We start from the raw sequence: 19,131 nt of genomic DNA, 5'->3' as shown, positions 1-19,131 counted from the left end.
GTATGATCACTCGAGAGTAAAAACACCAGGTTTTTAAATATGCGCCAGTCATTAAACTACACAAAATTAAACATTACCTACAAGTATTCCAAGATCTAAAACCTTTAAAATATGCCACTGTGTGCCCTTTCGACTTGCTTTAAAAAAAAAAATCAAGATATTATTTGCTCCACAATGTCAGGCTGATTTTCAGCGCACAGAGGGTGCATTCTTTAAAAAATAAGCTGTTATATTCAAAATTTACCATTTCTATAAAAAGCTCAAGTACGTGAATTCATTTACAGCTGCACCAGAAAAATAGTGCTTGTGTCACTCTTTTAAATTTCAATTTTGTACTTTATATAAAAAAAAAGGGAACGGTTCTGGCACTTGGCAATTTATTTTACAAACAGCTTTAAAAAGTTTCTCATTTAAAAGCAAGGGTTAAAAAAAAAAAAAAATCCACATTACTAAAACCAGGGTTGGTCAAAAATCAAAAAATGAAATGTCAAAAATAAATCTGAACCATAAAGACCCGAGAGTGCACAAGAAACAAGTCGGATGTAGGCGAAAGTGTCTGGTCGGACGACAGCCATTAGCTTCCAGCTTTTTTTCCCCTTCAGCCACCTTCTAGTTAGTGCCAGCAGGCTGTGATTGCAGAAGAGTACTGTAAGCTAAAGAACACACACAAAGAAAATTATTAATGGCTTTGTACTAAATACGCGGATGGAAATTTTGCTTCCCAGTTTGCTAGCCCATGATTTTCCACCCAAAATGATCGGAAAATCACAGGTTTCCACCTCATCACATCTAAACGCCACGTTAAAATTAGGATTTCACCCCCCCCACCAATCGATAATGAGGTGCACCGTCCAATGGCTCACCGATTACATGCACCTTCCTGTGCGGAACTGCGAAATGCCAACAGACCAGAAATGCCCCACTCACTCCTGGTCTATGCAGTCAGCTAATCACAGCAGGTCTGAGAGAGCTGGGCCTCGTAAATTTAGACAGATTTTTGAACGATAAGGGAGTCAAGGGTTATGGGGTGCGGGCAGGGAAGTGGAGTCCATGATCAGATCAGCCATGATCTTATTGAATGGCAGAGCAGGTTAGAGGGGCCGTATGGCTCACGCCTGCGCCTATTTCTTATGTTCTTACAACCAGCCTTACACAATTGCTGAACCACTTTTCACATTAGATTTTAGTGTTTTCCTCGTCATATTGTAGTTTGCCACCCCTATCTAATGCCATAAATATAACCGTGAAATAACAAAAACAGAACACACAAGCTTGAATAAATTCTGACTTCAGGAAGTCAGAAGCGAATAGCTACTTTAATCGTTCAAGAATTGTATAAAAAAGAAATGATTGCCTATCTGGGAGAGGAGGAAAAGACTGCAGGTTAATGGAGGGATTGAACAGCAAGTAATAACTGAATGGGTTTGATTGATTAGCTGTTTTCATACAGTCAGGCCCAGGACACCAGCTCCCGGTATTTACATCATTAAATCTGGCTCCTTTGCCCCAGCAACACAATTGGGAGATTATCTTTGAATTGCTACTCCCTTGTAACAATAAACCAAATCTGCAAATTACCACAGAGACCAAAAACAAATTGCTCGTTTCAGCTTGTAAGTGAACTGAATTGAAAGCATTTCTCCCCTCACAGTGTTGATTGGTTCCAGCAGCCACGGACAGAACTGAAAAAAACATAGTATAAATTTAGATCCATTCTTTCCAAGCCGAATAGGAATTTTTAAAGTTCTCCCATTTGTATTTCGCCACATTCAGAGGGACATAGGAGGAGGCCATTCAGCCCCTCGAGCCTGTTCCACCATTCAATTAAATCATGCCTGATCTGTATTTTAACTCCATCTACCCGATTTGGTTCTGTAACCCTCAATATCCTTGCTTAATAAAAAATAATAAAAATCGATCAATCTCAGTTTAGAAATTTTCAACTGACCCCCAGCCTCAACAGCTTTTTTTTTTGGGGGGGGGGGGGGAAATGTTCCAGATTTCCACTCACTACCCGAAGTGCTTCCTGATCTCACCCCTCAACGGCCGAGCTCGAATGTTAAGGTTATGTCCCCTTGTTCTGGATCACCCCACCAGAGAAAATAGTCTCTCTGTACCAAATAAACTCCCTTAATCATCTTAAATACCTCAATTAGATCTTCTATACTCAAGGGAATACAATGTAAGCACCAATTCTTGTACAACACAGAAATTGGTGGCCAAATGCCCCACAAAAGGTCCCTGGCCCAGCCCCCTGGCCTACAGTGGCTTCCGGTTAAGCAACGCCTCAGATTTCAAAATTCTCACCCTGGTTTTCAAATCCCTCCATGGCCTCGCTCCTCCGCATCTCTAACTCGCCTCCAGTCCCACAACGCACCCCCCCACCCCACCTACCCACTGACATGTCTGCGCTCCTCTAATACTGCCCTCTTGAGCAACCCTGATCATAATCGTTCAACCACTGGTGGCCGTGCCTTGTGTTGCCTGAGCCCCAAGCTCTGGAACTCCCTGCCTAAACCTCTCCACCTCTCTTTCCACCTTCAAGACGCTCCTTAAAACCTACCTCTTTGACCAAGCTTTTGGTCAGCTGCGCTAATTTCTACTTGTGCGGCTCAGTGTCAAATTTTTCATCTCAATACTCCTGTGAAGCGCCTTGGGACGTTAAAGGCACAATATAAAGACAAGTTGTTGTTGATCTCAACTAGAGCATCAAGAGGGGGGGGGGGGGGGGAGAAAGAGGAAATATTGCATGATGACTGTGGTGTACCAGTTTCAAGTTGCCAGCCAGCTTCTTCAGCAATGTCCCTTTAGCGACGGGGACAAATGTACGAGGAAGAAGCTTGTGGGTTGTGAGCGTCATTGGCAACGCAAGACCAGCAATTATCGGCCATGCCTGGTTTTCCCGAGAAGGCGATGGTGGGCTGTCTCAAGTCCCGCTGTGCAGGGGGTGAACACGCTCTCACAATGCTGTTGGGTCGCGTGTTTCAGGTTTATGACCCAGTGGCACAGCCTCGCCACCCCATCGTCCTACTGTTGCGTGTCCCGGGACCCTCCCAAAAACGTGTGTTTTTCCCACCCCTAAAATTAAAGTTGCTTCTTGGCCAGGTTGTGGTGGCTGGTGTCCACGGAGATATATCCCAATGTAACTTCAGAAAGGCAGGGACAAACACAGGGGAAAAACAGGAAGGCAATACACAGTGGCTATTTCAGAATCACGCGGTCAAGCTCAACTCCTTCGCACGAGGGGCGGCTTGTAATTCTCAACAACAAATAAGCTGGAGGTCCAACCAATGACCCCCATCACCGCAGTCGGATCCAGGTTGGAGTCCCGTGCATCACCGACTTTGAACCTCAGCTCGGGGAAGTTCAGAGTTCAAGTGGAGACCGAGCTCTAACCCACGGGTAGAAGTGGGAAAGATATTGGGGGGAAAAATTCGGGTCATGTGCACAAACGGCTTCCGGGCGGGTCCCCACGACCGGCTCCCGCGCAAATCTGCAAGGTTCAGCTGCGGCGTTAACCGGTAGCATCTCGGGCCGCTGCACCGGCGAGGACAATGTCACCACCGTGCGCGGTAGTCCGCACCCCACAATGAAAATTGGTTAGCGCCGCACAGAGCCGCCGCGGGCAATGCCGGTGACAGCGTCATGGGCTGAAGGACGCTCGCAGGGTGATGATGAAAGGGGACGTGTGGCAGTAAAAAAAAAAAATTACCGGTCTACCGGTCGTGCCTGGTTTGTAGATAGCGGGGCCCGTGCGGCACTCCCCGGTGGTCCAGTGATGGCCCCGTTTCCCACCCGCAGAGTCTGCAGCGACCCGCCCCTTTAAAAAGGTAGGGGAGGGGCCCCGTCAACGCGGCAGCACTGTGTGTCCCACCACGCGTGCCTTTGCACCCCCCCCCCCCCCCAAACGAGGAACGGCAGTGCAATATTTTGTGCTGAAGTTCCCGTCGGGAACGGTAAGCCCGATATCGGTCGCAGGGCGAGACTCCCGTGTCGGGCACAGGATCCCGCGGCTGGTACCGCCACTCTCGCCCCGATTGACTTGAATTGACGAGCTTTCTTCCGTTATTGTATTTGTTGCATTTTGAAAAAAAGAGTTCCCGAGAGGCGAGGACTGTTGGATTGTGCAATGGAATACATACACTGAGGGTCCTCTCGCTTGCCAGCTACGTTATCCTGCTTGGCGGGCTGCTCGCTCGAGTTCCCTGGTCACAAAAACAAGAGTAAGTTGAGAGAGTTCTGAAGCAGCTCGATTCATTTCCCCCCCAAACCAATCGAAAACCAACAAAAGTTCCTAACCCCAAATCTTGCCGCCCCTGTTGGACACAAGGGGATGGTTGGGAAGAGACATCAATTCAATGAGTGCCGCAGGTGATCGAAGGGCTACATTGCCCCTGGCATTGATGCCTCACCAGAATACGACCATGGCAATGGTGCTATCCGGTTCACGTATCCCTAAAATGTTATTAAGCACTAATGTGTCGGCACTGGTTGTGGGAGACAACCACGAAAATGTTTTTAAAAACTGGATTCCCTGGGGGAGGGGGCATTTAAAGTGCTAAACGATTGGCTTTGCGTTAGGGTTCGGGTAAACTGAGCCGGAATCCACCAGCATGCCCTGTCCTGAACCCGGAAGGAAGGCGTGTGGTATATTGGCCTTTACTACAAGAGGATTTGAGTATAAGAGTAAAGTCAACTCTCTGCAATTATATAGGGCCCTGGTGAGATCACACCTGGAGTATTGTGTGCAGTTTTGGTCTCTTTACCCAAGGGACGATATGCTTCCCATTGAGTGAGTGCAATGAAAGTTCACCAGACTGATTCCTGCGATAGGGGGATTGTCCTACAAGGAGAGATTGAGCAGACTAGGCCTATATTCGAGAGTTAAGAAGAATGAGAGGTGATCTCATCGAAACATACAAAATTCTTACAGGGCGGATGCAGGGATCACGTTTCCTCTGGCTGGGGAGTCTAGAAACAGGGATCACTGTCTCAGAATAAGGGGTTGGCCATTTTAGGACTGAGATGAGGAGAAACTTCTTCACTCAGAGGGTGGTGAATCTTTGGAATTCTCTAGCCCAGAGGGCTGTGGAGGCTCAGTCTTTGAGTAGATTCAAGACCGAGCTGGATAGATTTTTGAATATGGAGGAAGTGCAGGAAAGTGGAGTTGAGGTAGAAGATCAGCCATGATCTCTCATTGAATGGCGGAGCAGGCTCGAGGGGCCGAATGGCCTACTCTGAATTCTTGGAGGAGACGGCAGCACTTCCGTCAGTTCAGTCCCAAGTCCAGCATCGGTTCCCACTTTGCACCAACCTACAATTGCGGATTGCGAAAGCACCAACTCGGCATTGGACCCAGCTGCATTTCATTCACAAATATAAAAAAATCACGATATACCCTTCTCCGTGTTACCAGCCGGAGTGGAACACGGGGGCGAATTCACTCACACTGCCCCAATTCTGCTGGACACACAATGTTCTCTTCGAGCTGTGAGGCCACGCAGGTCTCTGCCAGTTCTACACAGCCCGAGACCGGCTTTGCCAACGTTAAATTTATTTCGCACATTGGCGCCCCCTCCCCCAAAACAATTATGGGGGAAAACATTGCACCCAAACTATGTCCTGCTGAGTCTAACTGTTAGCTTGCATCCTAAAAGGAGGGAAGGGAAAGTAATGGAGGCCATCTTCGTGGCATTTTAGCAGCTCGAAGGGTTCTCTCAGCACCAACACACATCCTGCCCCCAATCAGATCCTCTGACCCATGCAAGCTGGGTGTTAGCAGCAAGGCCCATTTACTGTGGGACAAATGTAACACCCCTATTTAAAAAAGGAGGCAGACAAAAATCAGGAAACTATAGACCAGTTAGCCTAACATCTGCCGTTCGGAAAATGTTCGAGTCCATTATTAAGGAAGCAGTAGCGGGGCATTTGGAAAAGCATAATTCAATCAAGCAGAGTCAGCATGATTTTATGAAAGGGAAATCATTTTTGACAAATTTGCTGGAGTTCTTCGAGGATGTAATGAGCAGGGTGGATAAAGGGGGAACCAGTGGATGTGGTGTATTTGGCTTTCCAGAAGGCATTTGATCAGGTGCCACGTAAAAGGTTACTGCACAAGATAAAAGCTCACAGGGTTGGGGGTAATATATTAGCATGGGTAGAGGACTGGCTAACAAACAGAAAACAGAGAGTCGGGATAAATGGGTCATTTTCCGGCTGGCAAACAGTGATTAGTGGGGTGCTGCAGGGATCGATGCTGGGTCCTCAACTATTTACAATCTATATTAATGACTTGGATGAAAGGACCGAGTGTAATGTAGCCAAGTTTGCTGATGGGTGGGAATGCAAATTATGAGGAGGACACAAAAAAATTGCAAAGGGATATAGACATGCGAAGTGAGTGGGCAAAAATCTAGCAGATGGAGTATAATGTCGGAAAATCCATTTTGAGGTTATCCACTTTGGCAGAAAAAAATAGAAAAGCAAATTATAATTTAAATGGAGAAATGTTGCAAAGTGCTGCAGTAGAGAGAGACCTGGGGGGTACTTGTGCATGAAACACAAAAAGTTAGTATGCAGGTACAGTAAGTAATCAGGAAGGCAAATAGAATGTTGGCCTTTATTGCAAGGGGGATAGAGTATAAAAGCAGAGAAGTCCGACTACAACTGTACAGGGTATTGGTGAGGCCACACCTGGAGTACTGTGTACAGTTTTGGTCTGTATTTAAGGAAGGATATACTTGTGTTGGAGGCTGTTCAAAGAAGGTTCACGAGGTTGATTCTTGAGATGAGGGGGTTGACTTATGAAGAAAGCTTGAGTAGGTTGGGCCTACACTCATTGGAGTTCAGAAGAATGAGAGGTGATCTTATCAAAACATATAAGATAATGAGGGGGCTCAACAAGGTGGATGCAGAGAGGATATTTCCACTAATAGGGGAAACTAAAACTAAGGACATAGTCTCAGATTAAGGGGCCACCCATTTAAAACTGAGATGAGGAGAAATTTCTTCTCTCAGAGGGTTGTAAATCTGTTGAATTCTCTGCCCCAGAGAGCAGTAGAGGCTGGGTCATTGAATATATTTAAGGCGGAGAGACACAGATTTTTGAGCGATAAGGGAGTAAAACGGTTATGGGGAGCGGGCAGTGAAGTGGAGCCGAGTCCATGATCAGATCAGCCATGATCTTATTGAATGGCGGAGCAGGCTCGAGGGGCCAGGTGGCCTACGCCTGCTCCTATTTCTTCTTATGTTCGTGCATTCCGGCATCATGAGTTCGCATCCCCTTTTTCCTCAGCCCTGTGCCTGGGAAATAATGTGTCCGGATGCCGACATATGGCTACGTGGTAAAGTCCCTTGGATGCCTCCCCAGTTACGGGAGGTTTATAAAATTCCTAAAATCAAACAGCCTCCCATCAGTTTTTCTGCTGCTGTCTTCCTGCTCCTCTCAAAAAAACATTTTTCCAAAGGGACTGGTTAGCCTCCAATTTAATTGCAAATAATCTTACCCATTCCGAAACACAGCTTCTTCTTTTGGTAAAGGACGTAACTAGATACTCCACCTCCCAAAGCCAGCAGCAGGCCAGTGACGATGCCTGTAATGGTACTGTTTCCACCACCTAAAAATAATTTTATGAGACAGAATTAAATTATTTCTCCTTAAAAGGATCCTGCCTGTTTTGACGAGCACAGCACTTTTGTAGAGCATTCTTTTCTGTCGGTCAGAGGACGTGTGGCAAAGAACCACTAGGTGGCAGCAAGGTACAAATTTGCAAGCACACGACCACTTCACAACAGCAGTTTTGTTGTGCGCGATACTCTCGGCTCACCCTGTACAGACTCGCGTGCCGTAGGCAAGCTTCCCAAGTGCGCAGTTGCAGAAAGCCGGGAGGGGCGACCGACCGGCGCTTCTCTCCGTCAGAGCGACAGGCTGGCACTGAAATAGCCGGCGGACACAGTCAAGTTGTTGGGTAACGGCGTGTACCACCGCACATCCGATCGAAACGCTGCACCCCGACGGCAATGGAACAAAGCGACTTAAATGTGGCCTAGTGGGGCAGGAGTCATGTTTTGGGTGCGACGGTTCACCTCTTAGCGCGAGGGGTGAGGCACAAGCTCAAGGTACAGAGTCTCTGCAGGAGATACCACCCCCCCCCCCCCACAAAAAAAAGCCAAAAACCTATCAGGCTCTTGTTCGCAACGGAATTTGATGAATTACAGAGCTGACCGAGTCAAGCAGTCAAGCCTGGGGCCAACTTTAACTCGCTCCGTCCAGCGAACGGCCAAATAACTTGTCCCGCTCTCGCTCCGCCGCCATTTTAACTCCAGCCTTCTGCTGGGGCTCCCGGGTGACAGCCCAAACAAGGCGGGGAGCATCATTAAATCACTTTGGGATGGCCCAGGGCATCTTACATAAATGCAAGATCTTCCTTTCTACGCAGATCACCCCTTGCAGAGGAGCCCCATGCAATTTTTTTGAAGGCCGACAGGGTTTAAACACCCCCCCCCCCCCCACCGCCGGTGATTCCATAAACTTTCTCCACATAACCTATCCGCAATAGCCGCGGCTGTGATGCTGACCTCGTGATTAAAATATGCAATCAATTTTACTGCAGTACCACTGCTTTTATGAGACGTTCCCCTCACAGACCTGGTTAATGCCGCAGTAAGCCGAGCAGAAATGGGGGGCCGACAGCATAAAGATTCAGATACAAAGGCTAAATACTGCGGATACTGGAATCCAAAATTAAAACAAAATGCTGGAAACACTGAGCAGGTCAGGCAGCAACTGTGGAGAGAGAAACAGAGTTAACGTTTCAGATCTGTGGAGAGAGAGAGAGAGAGAGAGAGAGAGAGAGAAACAGAGTTATCCTTTCCAGGTCAATGACCAAATTCTGACGAAGGATCATTGAACTGAAACGTTAATTCTGTTTCTCTCTCCACAGATGCTGCCTGGCCTGCTCAGTGTTTCCAGCATTTTCTGATTTTATATAGATTCTGAAATCAGAGGCTCTATTATGGGCTGCCCGATTTGTCACCTCATTACTCAGTGTATAGTCCTTTCAATAAATATTTTATTTTTAGCCAATGTATATTCCTTTAAATAAATAATTTATTTTTATGTAAAATGATGATTATAGCCATACCTTCGCCACCTGCAGCGTCTGAAAAAAGATTTAAGAAAAAAAATTAGATAACATAAGAACATAAGAAATAGGAGCAGGAGTTGGCCATTCGGCCCCTCGAGCCTGCTCCGCCATTTAATACGACCATGGCTGATCCGATAATGGTCTCAGGTCCACTTCCCTGCCCGCTCCCCATAACCCTTATTCCCTTATCGTTTAAGAAACTACCTGTTTCTGTCTTAACTTTATTCAATGACCCGGCTTCCACAGCTCTCTGAGGCAACAAATTCCGCAGATTTACAACCCTCAAAGAAATTCCTCCTCATCTCGGTTTTAAACGGATGGCCCCTTATTCGAAGATGATGCCCCCTAGTTCTAGTCTCCCCCATCAGATCTTCCTGGGAAAGGAACTTCGAAGACAACCAACCAACCTGTACAGCACTGAAGGAAAAGAAGTCTCTGGGAGTAATGGACACTAAGCAGGAAATGTCAGGAATTGAGGGGGGGGGGGGGGGGGGTGAGAGGGCAAAGGTCAATCCAAACGTGTGGTTAAAGAAGTGAGCTTTTAGGAAGGCTTTTGAAGGTTGGTAGAAAGACAGCAACATCGAGGAGTTTGTCGAGAACATTTTTGAGCAGAGGAACTAGGCAATTAACGAGCAAAATCGCAAAGCATTTTTTCACCCAAAGGGTGAAGGAAATATAGAGCTCTCTCTCCCTCCCTTCCCCCCAACCCTCTCTCCCTCCCACTCCCCTTAAAAGGCTGCAGATGCTGGATCAATTGATATTTTCAAGACGGAGATTAACAGATCTTTGAGAGGCGAGACTATCAAGGGATTATGGATCAAAAGGTGGGAAAATAGAGAGAAGGTTAGAACAGCTCCGATCTGACTGAACGGCAGAACAAACACAAGGGGCTGAATGGCCTACTCCTGTTACCATCAACTGCTACTTCCCACCACCACATAAATGCACCCCGACAGGGTTTGGAGCGTTGTGTATTTGATGAAAATAGTGGAGACATTTCACCGGCTCACATTCTCAGATGAAGAACAATGCTTGAAATAAAAATGAAAGGGGGTGGGAAGGAACGGTTAATTATTCCAGTAACTTTACGGGCAGACCCAACAAGGCCGTGGTCACAGAGAACATTAGAAGCAGTTACAATGGCGTGCCCAATATTAGTAAATCCTCTGAACCGCCCCCCACCCCCCACACACCTCAGATGAATGACCTATGCAATGAAACAAGAACAAATAACACATTCCGTCCTGCAAGCAATCAGGAAAAGACTGCTTTATACAGTGTTACTTGGTAACTTTGTTAGTTGCCACAATCTCAACCACTGTCTTCCTCCATGTGCATCCTCAGAATGCTCCAAGTGGCTGCCACATGGAATGAAGGCTCATGCAATACAGCGAAGGCCTGATTTACAAGGACACTCTCAAAGCCTCCCTAATAAAGTGCGACATGCCCACTGACACCTGGGAGTCCCTGGCCAAAGACCGCCCCAAGTGGAGGAAGTGCATCCGGGAGGGCACTGAGCACCTTGATTCTCATCGCCGAGAGCATGCAGAAAACAAGCGCAGACCGCGGAAAGAGCGTGCGGCAAACCTGTCCCACCCTCCCTTACCCTCAACGACTATCTGTCCCACCTGTGACAGGGACTGTGGCTCTCGTATTGGACTGTTCAGCCACCCAAGGACTGATTTTAAGAGTGGAAGCAAGTCTTCTCGATTCCGAAGCACTGCCTATGTTGATGGGATTTTAATCACGCCACCAGTGGAAAGGGCAAAGAGCGATAGTATTGCTAAGAGGGCACTTAACTTGTGGCATGGATGCTGGGATAACACTACCTTCCTATTGCCTTCTTGAATAAAGGGAGGAAACAGCACCGAATTCAAGCTTGGTCAACATACAAAAGGAAGGTGGGCTACAAATATTACCTGAACCTTACTAGGAGTACCACTCAGTACTCAAGTTTCAATTAAAATAACTGCATTCCTCCTCAAATGTTATTACAATTCAGTAAAATGTTTACCACACACCAGATTCCACAACACAGAGCAGGCTATTTACAACAAAAACTTGTATTTATATAGCACCTTCAATGTAGTGAAACGTCCCAAGGCGCTTCACAGGAGTATTAGGAAATAGAAAATGTGACACCGAGCCGCACAAGTAGAAATTAGCGCAGGTGACCAATAGCGTGGTCACAGAGGTATGTTTAAGGAGGAAAGAGAGGTAGAGAGGTGGAGAGGTTTAGACCGGGAGTTCCAGAACTTGGGGCCTAGGCAACAGAAGGCATGGCCACCAATGGTCGAGCAATTATAATCAGGGATGCTCAAGAGGGCAGAATTAGAGGAGCGCAAACATCTCGGGGGGGGGGGTTGTGGGGCTGGAGGAGATTACAGAGATAGGGAGGGGGCGAGGCCATGGAGGGATTTGAAAATAAGGAGGAGAATTTTGAAAATTGAGGCATTGCTTAACCGGAAGCCAATGTAGGCCATTTATTTTAGGACCCAACTGATCTACGCCAGTGACTATGCTCCACACAAGCCTCCTCCCACCCTACTTTATTTAATCCCATCAGCATATCCTTCTATTCTGGTCTACCTCACGTGCTCATCTAGCTTCCCCGTAAATGCAGCTGTGCTATTTGCCTCAACCACTTCCTGTGGCAGCGAGTTCCACATTCTCACCACTCTCTGGGTAACGAAGTATCTCCTGAATTCCCAATTGGATTTATTAGTGAACATCTGAATTATTGCCCAGAGTTCCGATCTCGCTCGTAAGTGAGATCTAGGCGTCTACCCTGTCAAAAACCGTTCATAATATTAAATGCCTTTCATCAAATCACTCCTCAACCTTCACTTTTCTGGAGAAGAGAGCCCCGGTCTGTTCAACCTTTCCTGATAAGTATATCCTCAGAATTCTGGTAAAAAGAAATTTGCACCTTCAGTACTTCGATATCCTTTTTATAATATGGAGACTAGAACTGAGCACAGATGTGGTCTAACCCAGGTCCTATAGAAGTTTAACAAACTGCTCGGTTTTTCAATCCCTTTAGAAATGAACTCCAGTGCTTGATTTTCCTTGATTTAATGTTACGGCACCTCAGACAGTGCAGCACTCCTTCAGTACTGCACTGCAGCGTCAGCCTGGATTAGAACATAAGAACATAAGAAATAGGAGCAGGAGTAGGCCATACGGCCCCTCGAGCCTGCTCTGCCATTTAATACGATCATGGCTGATCTGATCATGGACTCAGCTCCACTTCCCCGCCCGCTCCCCATAACCCCTTATCCCCTTATCGGTTAAGAAACTTGTCTATTTCTGTCTTAAATTTATTCAAATGTCCCAGTTTCCACAGCTCTGAGGCAGCGAATTCCACAGATTTACAACCCTCAGAAGAAATTTCTCCTCATCTGTTTTAAGTGGGCAACCCCTTATTCTAAGATTATGCCCTCTAGTCTCCCCAGAGTGGAAACATCCTCTCTACATTCACCTCGTCAAGCCCCCACATAATCTTATACGTTTTGATAAGATCACCTCTCATTCTTCTGAATTCCAATGAGTAGAGGCCCAACCTACTCAACCTTTCCTCATAAATCAACCCCCTCATCTCCGGAATCAACCTAGTGAACCTTTTCTGAACTGCCTCAAAAGCAAGTATATCCTTTCGTAAATATGGAAACCAAAATCGCACGCAGTATTCCAGGTGAGGCCTCACCAATACCCGATATAACTGTAGCAAGACTTCCCTGCTTTTATACTCCATCCCCTTTGCAACAAAAGCCTCATTTTCTTGGAGCAGGTCTTGAACCCACAACCTTCAGGCTCTCAGGCCAGCATGCTACCAACTGAGCCAAGGCCGACACAGAATTCAAATCCTTGATGAGAATTCAATTATCATATCAGCCTGCAAGCTACGTTCCACTTCGACTTTAAATAACAGGAGTAGGCCATTCAATTAGTTCATGGCCAAAGTTCCCTTTAAGCTGTGCGGCCGTGTCTAGCCCCAGGGGTCCCGCACAGCCCGTGAGCCGTCTTTTAAACTGAAAAAACCTGCTCATACACAGACTTTCAAATGGGCCGCACGGCCCCCCCACCAAAAAAATTACTACAAGCAACATCGATAATGGCTGATCTGTACCACAACTCCATTTACCCGCCTTTGCTCCTTATCCCTGAATAAACTTACCGAACGAAAATCTACCAATCACAAATTTGAAAATTTCAATTGACCCAGCCTTTTGGGGGAGGGGGGGGGGAAAAGAGTTCCATATTTCCACCACCCTTTGGGTGGAAAAAGTGCTTCCTGATTTCAATGGCCTAACTCTAATATTAAGATTGTGCCCCCTTGTTCTCCATCATCATAGGCAGTCCCTCGAAATCGAGGAAGACTTGCTTCCACTCTAAGAGTGAGTTCTCAGGGGACTGAACAGTCCAATACGGGAATTACAGTCTGTCACTGGTGGGGCAGACAGTGGTTGGAGGAAAGGGTGGGTGGGTAGTCTGGTTTGCCGCACGCTCCTTCCACAGTCTGCGTTTGGTGTTTGCATGCTCTCGGCGACAAGACTCGAGGTGCTCAGCACCCTCCTGGATGCTCTTCCTCCACTTAGGGCGGTCCTGGGCCAGGGATTACCAGGTGGCGGTGAGGGTGTTGCAACATCGAGAACAAGGCATCAGCAGCAGATGGAATCCCCACCGAAGAAGCACTATTGGCACGAATGCACGACCTCATCTCTCATCTGGAAGGATGAGAGCATGCCAGGAGATCTCAGACATGCGGTAATCGTGACCAAAGGGGACAAGGGCAACTACAGAGGAATCTCCCTGCTGTCGGCCACTGGGAAAGTCATCGCAAGAATCCTCCTCAACCGTCTTCTCCCTTTGGCTGAAGAGCTCCTCCCAAAGTCACAATGCGGATTCCATCCACTAAGGGGTACAACGGACATGATCGTCACCGCGCAGCAGAGAATGCGCAGCAACTACAAGAGAAACGCAGCGAACACACCAACCCTTGTACACGGCCTTCTTTGACCTCACAAAGGCCATTGACACTTAAAAAAGGAGGGAGAGAAAACAGGTAATTATAGACCGGTTAGCCTGACATCAGTAGCGGGGAAAATGTTGGAATCAATCATTAAGGATGAAATAGCAGCACATTTGGAAAGCAGTGACAGGATCGGTCCAAGTCAGCATGGATTTATGAAAGGGAAATCATGCTTGACGAATCTTCTAGAATTTTTTGAGGCTGTAACTAGCAGAGTGGACAAGGGAGAACCAGTGGATGTGGTGTATTTGGACTTTCAAAAGGCTTTTGACAAGGTCCCGCACAAGAGATTGGTGTGCAAAATCAAAGCACATGGTATTGGGGGTAATACACTAACGTGGATAGAGAACTGGTTGGCAGACAGGAAGCAGAGAGTCGGGATAAACGGGTCCTTTTCAGAATGGCAGGCAGTGATTAGTGGAGTGCTGCAGGGCTCAGTGCTGGGACTCCAGCCCTTTACAATATACATTAATGATTTAGATGAAGGAAGAGAGTGTAATATCTCCAAGTTTGTGGATGACACCAAACTGGGTGGCGGTGTGAGCTGTGAGGAGGACGCTAAGAGGCTGAAGGGTGACTTGGACAGGTTAGGTGAGTGGGCAAATGCATGGCAGATGCAGTATAATGTGGATAAATGTGAGGTTATCCACTTTGGGGGCAAAAACACAAAGGCAGATTATCTGAATGATGACAGATTAGGAAAAGGGGAGGTGCAACGAGACCTGGGTGCCATGGTTCATCAGTCACGGAAAGTGGGCACGCAGGTACAGCAGGCGGTAAAGGCGGCAAATGGTATGTTGGCCTTCATAGCTAGGGGATTTGAGTATAGGAGCAGGGAGGTCTTAATGCAGTTGTGCAGGGCCTTAGTGAGGCCTCATCTGGAGTACTGTGTTCAGTTTTGGTCCCCTAGTCTGAGGAAGGACGTTCTTGCTATTGAGGGAGTGCAGCGAAGGTTCACCAGACTCATTCCAGGGATGGCTGGGCTGTCGTATGAGGAGAGACTGGATCAACTAGGCCTTTATTCACTGGAGTTTAGAAGGATGAGAGGGGATCTCAGAAACATAAGATTCTGACGGGACTGGACAAGTTAGATGCGGGAAGAATGTTCCCGATGTTGGGGAAGTCCAGAACCAGGGGACATAGTCTAAGGATAAGGGGTAGGCCATTTAGGACTGAGATGAGGAGAAATTTCTTCACTCAGAGAGTTGTTAACCTGTGGAATTCCTTGCCGCAGAGAGTTGTTGATGCCAGTTCATTGGATATATTCAAGAGGGAGTTAGATATGGCCCTTACAGCTAAAGGGATCAAGGGGTATGGAGAGAAAGCAGGAAAGGGTTACTGAAGGAATGATCAGCCATGATGTTATTGAATGGCGGTGCGGGCTCGAAGGGTCGAATGGCCTACTCCTGCACCTATTTTCTCTGTTTCTAACCGCGAGGGTCTATGGAGCATCCTCCTCAGTTTCGGCTGCCCCCAAAAGTTTGTCACCATCCTCCGCCTGCTCCACGATGACATGCAAGCTGTGAACCTGACCAACGGATCCACCACAGGCCCAATCCACATCCGGACCGGGGTCAAGCAGGGCTGAGTCATCGCACCAACGCTCTTCTCGATCTTCCTCGCTGCAATACTCCAGCTTACTCAACAAGCTCCCCACTGGAGTGGAACTAAATTGCAGAACCAATGGGAACCTATTCAACCTTCGTCACCTCCAGGCTAGATCCAAGGTCGTCCCATCCTTGTTCTCCATTCACCCATCAGAGGATTTATTTTTTATTGATTCTTTTCTGGGATGTGGGCGTCACCAGCAATTACTGCCCAGCCCCAATTGCCCTCGAGAAGGTGGTGGTAAGTTGCCTTCTTGAACAGCTGCCATCTATCACTACAATACCTTCATCCACAAAGCTACAAGGGGAGCTCGTTGAAAGTTACATTTGGAAGAAGTGGACTGGCAAAATGGCAGGCAGATGATCAGTTCCTAGGCTTCGACTACAACAAGCACTGTTACACCAGCCAAGAGCAGCTCACCAATCATCATCTTGGCTTACATTCAGAGACCCCCTCCACCTGTGCAAAAAAAAAAACCAGACCCACAGCAACAACTAACATCTGAACTGTGTGGAGGGAAATCAGGATTAAATACATATTCTACAGTAGCAATCCCACACACTACCAGTCTACCTTAGTCAAAAGAATGACCTTGGGCTAGAATAATTTCTGCCCGACGTACGATGAGACAATATGTACAAGTTGAACCTCCCTTATCCAGAACCCTCGGGACCTGGCCTGTTCTGGGTAAGGGATTTTTCCGGACGAGGGGTGGTCACGTTAAATTGGATGGTACAGGTACTGAGCAAGGGGTTATCGGGGCTGGGAGTGCGGCAGAGAGATCATGGCCGGGGGCAGGGGGGTGGTGGAGAAGGATCATGAGGGGTCAGGCCAGCGATTGCGAGAGTCGGCAGCGAGGAAGGACTTAAATTTGTTCATGTCGGATTTCTGCGCATGCGCCACGCGGTGGCCGGGAATGGTTCTGGACGAGGGGTGGTTCTGGATAAGGGAGTTTCAACATGTACCAGTTATTCAGTAATACGCCAAAGTATGTGGTTTGCATATCGAGGTCATTGAAAAGGAACCAAATAATGACTTTAAAAGGTGTTACCGTCAACATTGGGCTTGACAGGGAGACCATCTTCGAGATCACTATCCGCAAATTGACGACCTGCCAAATTAAAAGAAACAAGAGAAGGTGGTGAGGAACATAATAGAGAATGGACTGAGGAACTGCTTACTCTGAAAAGTCAAGGAACTTTTACTCACACCACTTTCCAGTAAAGATCGATCATAAATTAGGGCAGCAGCCAGGCTGGCTAACAAGAGCCATTTAAAATAATCTTTGACACAGCAATTAAACTTGGAGAAAGAGTGACTGATGCCAGAAGACAGACACAATGCAATTTGCCAGTGTCAGTGTTTTGCATTCCACAGTACGGCTAAGTATCAGCCGTGGCTCAGTGGGCAGCACTCGCGCCTCGGAGTCAGAAGGTTGTGGGTTCAGGAACTGGAACCCAAAAAAAATCCAGGCCGACACTCCCAGTGCAGGGAGTGCTACACTGTCGGAGGTGTTGGTCTTTCGAATGAGACGTTACAACGATGCCCCGTCTGCCCTCTCAGGTGGATGTAAAAGGTCACATGACACTGTTTTGAAGAAGAGGGGAGTTATTCCTGGTGTACGTTCCAATATTTATCCTTCAATCAACATTAACAAAAACAGATTATCTGCTCATTACCGCATTTCTGTTTGTGGGAGCTTGCTGTGCGCAAGTTGGCTGCCATGTTTCCCACATTACAACAGTGACAACACTCCAAAAAAAAAAGTACTTCATTGGCTGTAAAGCACTTTTGAGACGTGCGGCGGTTGTGAAAGGCGCTATACAAATCCAAGTCTTTCTTTCGTTTTATAGCCTTGGCACATTTCTCTTCTGGCAGCCTTTCCGGGGTGCCGAATGGGCAGAGCCTGCGCCCAGGTTGCCTGGCGGTAGGGAGGCTCGAACCATTTTCGTGTACAGGCGAGTTGGAGGAGCCAGACGGGCACTCCCACTGCAGCGCCCTTATCTGGCGAGAATGAGGTACGCCCGGCTTGATGGGTGGAGCAAGGTTCGGATGCTGGTGGAAGTTTTGGCGTGGGTCCCACAAGACCACCCACCCCCTCCTGGCCCCACAATTTAGCCGAAGTCTACAACGGTTCCTTTACGGATCGCTGGCTCGGCTTCTCGGCCTTCAGGAGAAATGGGACGGACATGCTCCAGACATTGAAAGCTATAGATTTGAAACTTCTCGGCGCCCTTTTTTGGGCAGGTGTGCTGGGTGCCCAAAGATCCGGCTGAAAGTAGATTCAAGCAGGCAAATGGGTGCAGAAGACCCTCCAGACTTTCAAATTGCTGGTTACCTTTTTCAGGCAACTGTAAATCCTCCCCCCTCCCCCCCAGAAATCTTGGAAGGACCAACAAGGTCCTAAGTTCGATGTCCAGCGACCATCTCCACCACTGTGGTGACAGAAGTACCACAGGTGGCCTCACCATACCTGGGCGGGTGAGCTGGGGAAGTGAAAAGCCAGATATCCAGCACTAAGGGGGACCAACACATGAGGGGAACCTGTGAAGGCATCAAGTGAAGACAAGAATGGTTCAGCTGCAATGCTCCCTGAAGTCAAATAGGCTGACATTAGATCGAGATGCAGACACAAATGGTTACTTGGACATGGTATTAAAAATTGTTTAGTGCCTGTGGAACTGCACTCCAGCAAGGAGTTAACGGTTCCAGGAGGGGAAGAAAACTTGGTGGGGGGGGGGGGAAGAAATAAGCAAGTTGAATCCCAATACTACTTGGTGGCAGAGCAGGTTAACTGCTGTATTTAACCACGTTGAACTGTTTTTGCTACATTAAAAAAAGATTTGCATTTGTATAGCACCAGTCACAACCGCTGGACGTCTCAAAGCGCTTTACAGCCAATGAGGTACTTTTGTAATATGGAAAACACGGCAGCCAACCTGCGCACAGCAAGCTCCCACAAACAGCGATGTGATAATGACCAAATAATCTGTTTTTATGATGTTGATTGAGGGATGAATATTGGCCAGGACACCGGGGATAACTCCCCTGCTCTTCTTCGAAATAGCGCCATGGGATCTTTTACGTCCACCTGAGAGGGCCGACGGGGCCTCGGTTTAACGTCTCGTCCGAAAGACCACCGACAGTGCAGCACTCCCTTAACACTGCACTGGTGAGCCAGCCTAGATGTACTGTATAAATTAAAGTTATTATTGCAGTATTAGGGACTGCTCCAATCAAACTTGTAAATTCTACAGTGCACGGTGTCAGAAAAAAAAAACGAACACACCCACAGAGTTTCCAATGCGCATGGGTGTGTGAAACACCCCAAAATTCAGTCATATA

General features: G+C 47.4%; 1 protein-coding gene across 1 annotated transcript in view; it reads right to left on the bottom strand.

Moving 5' to 3' along the window:
• Window positions 1-271: 271 nt before the first annotated feature.
• LOC139275278 (CD99 antigen-like) overlaps window positions 272-19,131 on the bottom strand; it is a 107,420-nt gene continuing 88,560 nt past the window's right edge. Inside the window, exons 7-11 of the mRNA XM_070892529.1 lie at window positions 16,838-16,897; window positions 9,144-9,161; window positions 7,506-7,616; window positions 4,143-4,205; window positions 272-653 (exon numbers count right to left, since the gene is read on the bottom strand). Coding sequence (XP_070748630.1) covers window positions 610-653; window positions 4,143-4,205; window positions 7,506-7,616; window positions 9,144-9,161; window positions 16,838-16,897 — 296 coding nt within the window. The 3' untranslated portion in view covers window positions 272-609. The remainder of the gene's footprint in view (window positions 654-4,142; window positions 4,206-7,505; window positions 7,617-9,143; window positions 9,162-16,837; window positions 16,898-19,131) is intronic.

The sequence above is a fragment of the Pristiophorus japonicus genome, chromosome 10, assembly GCF_044704955.1.
Source record: "Pristiophorus japonicus isolate sPriJap1 chromosome 10, sPriJap1.hap1, whole genome shotgun sequence".
Lineage (NCBI taxonomy): Eukaryota > Metazoa > Chordata > Chondrichthyes > Pristiophoridae > Pristiophorus > Pristiophorus japonicus.
This window is presented reverse-complemented; position numbering and strand designations above follow the sequence as displayed.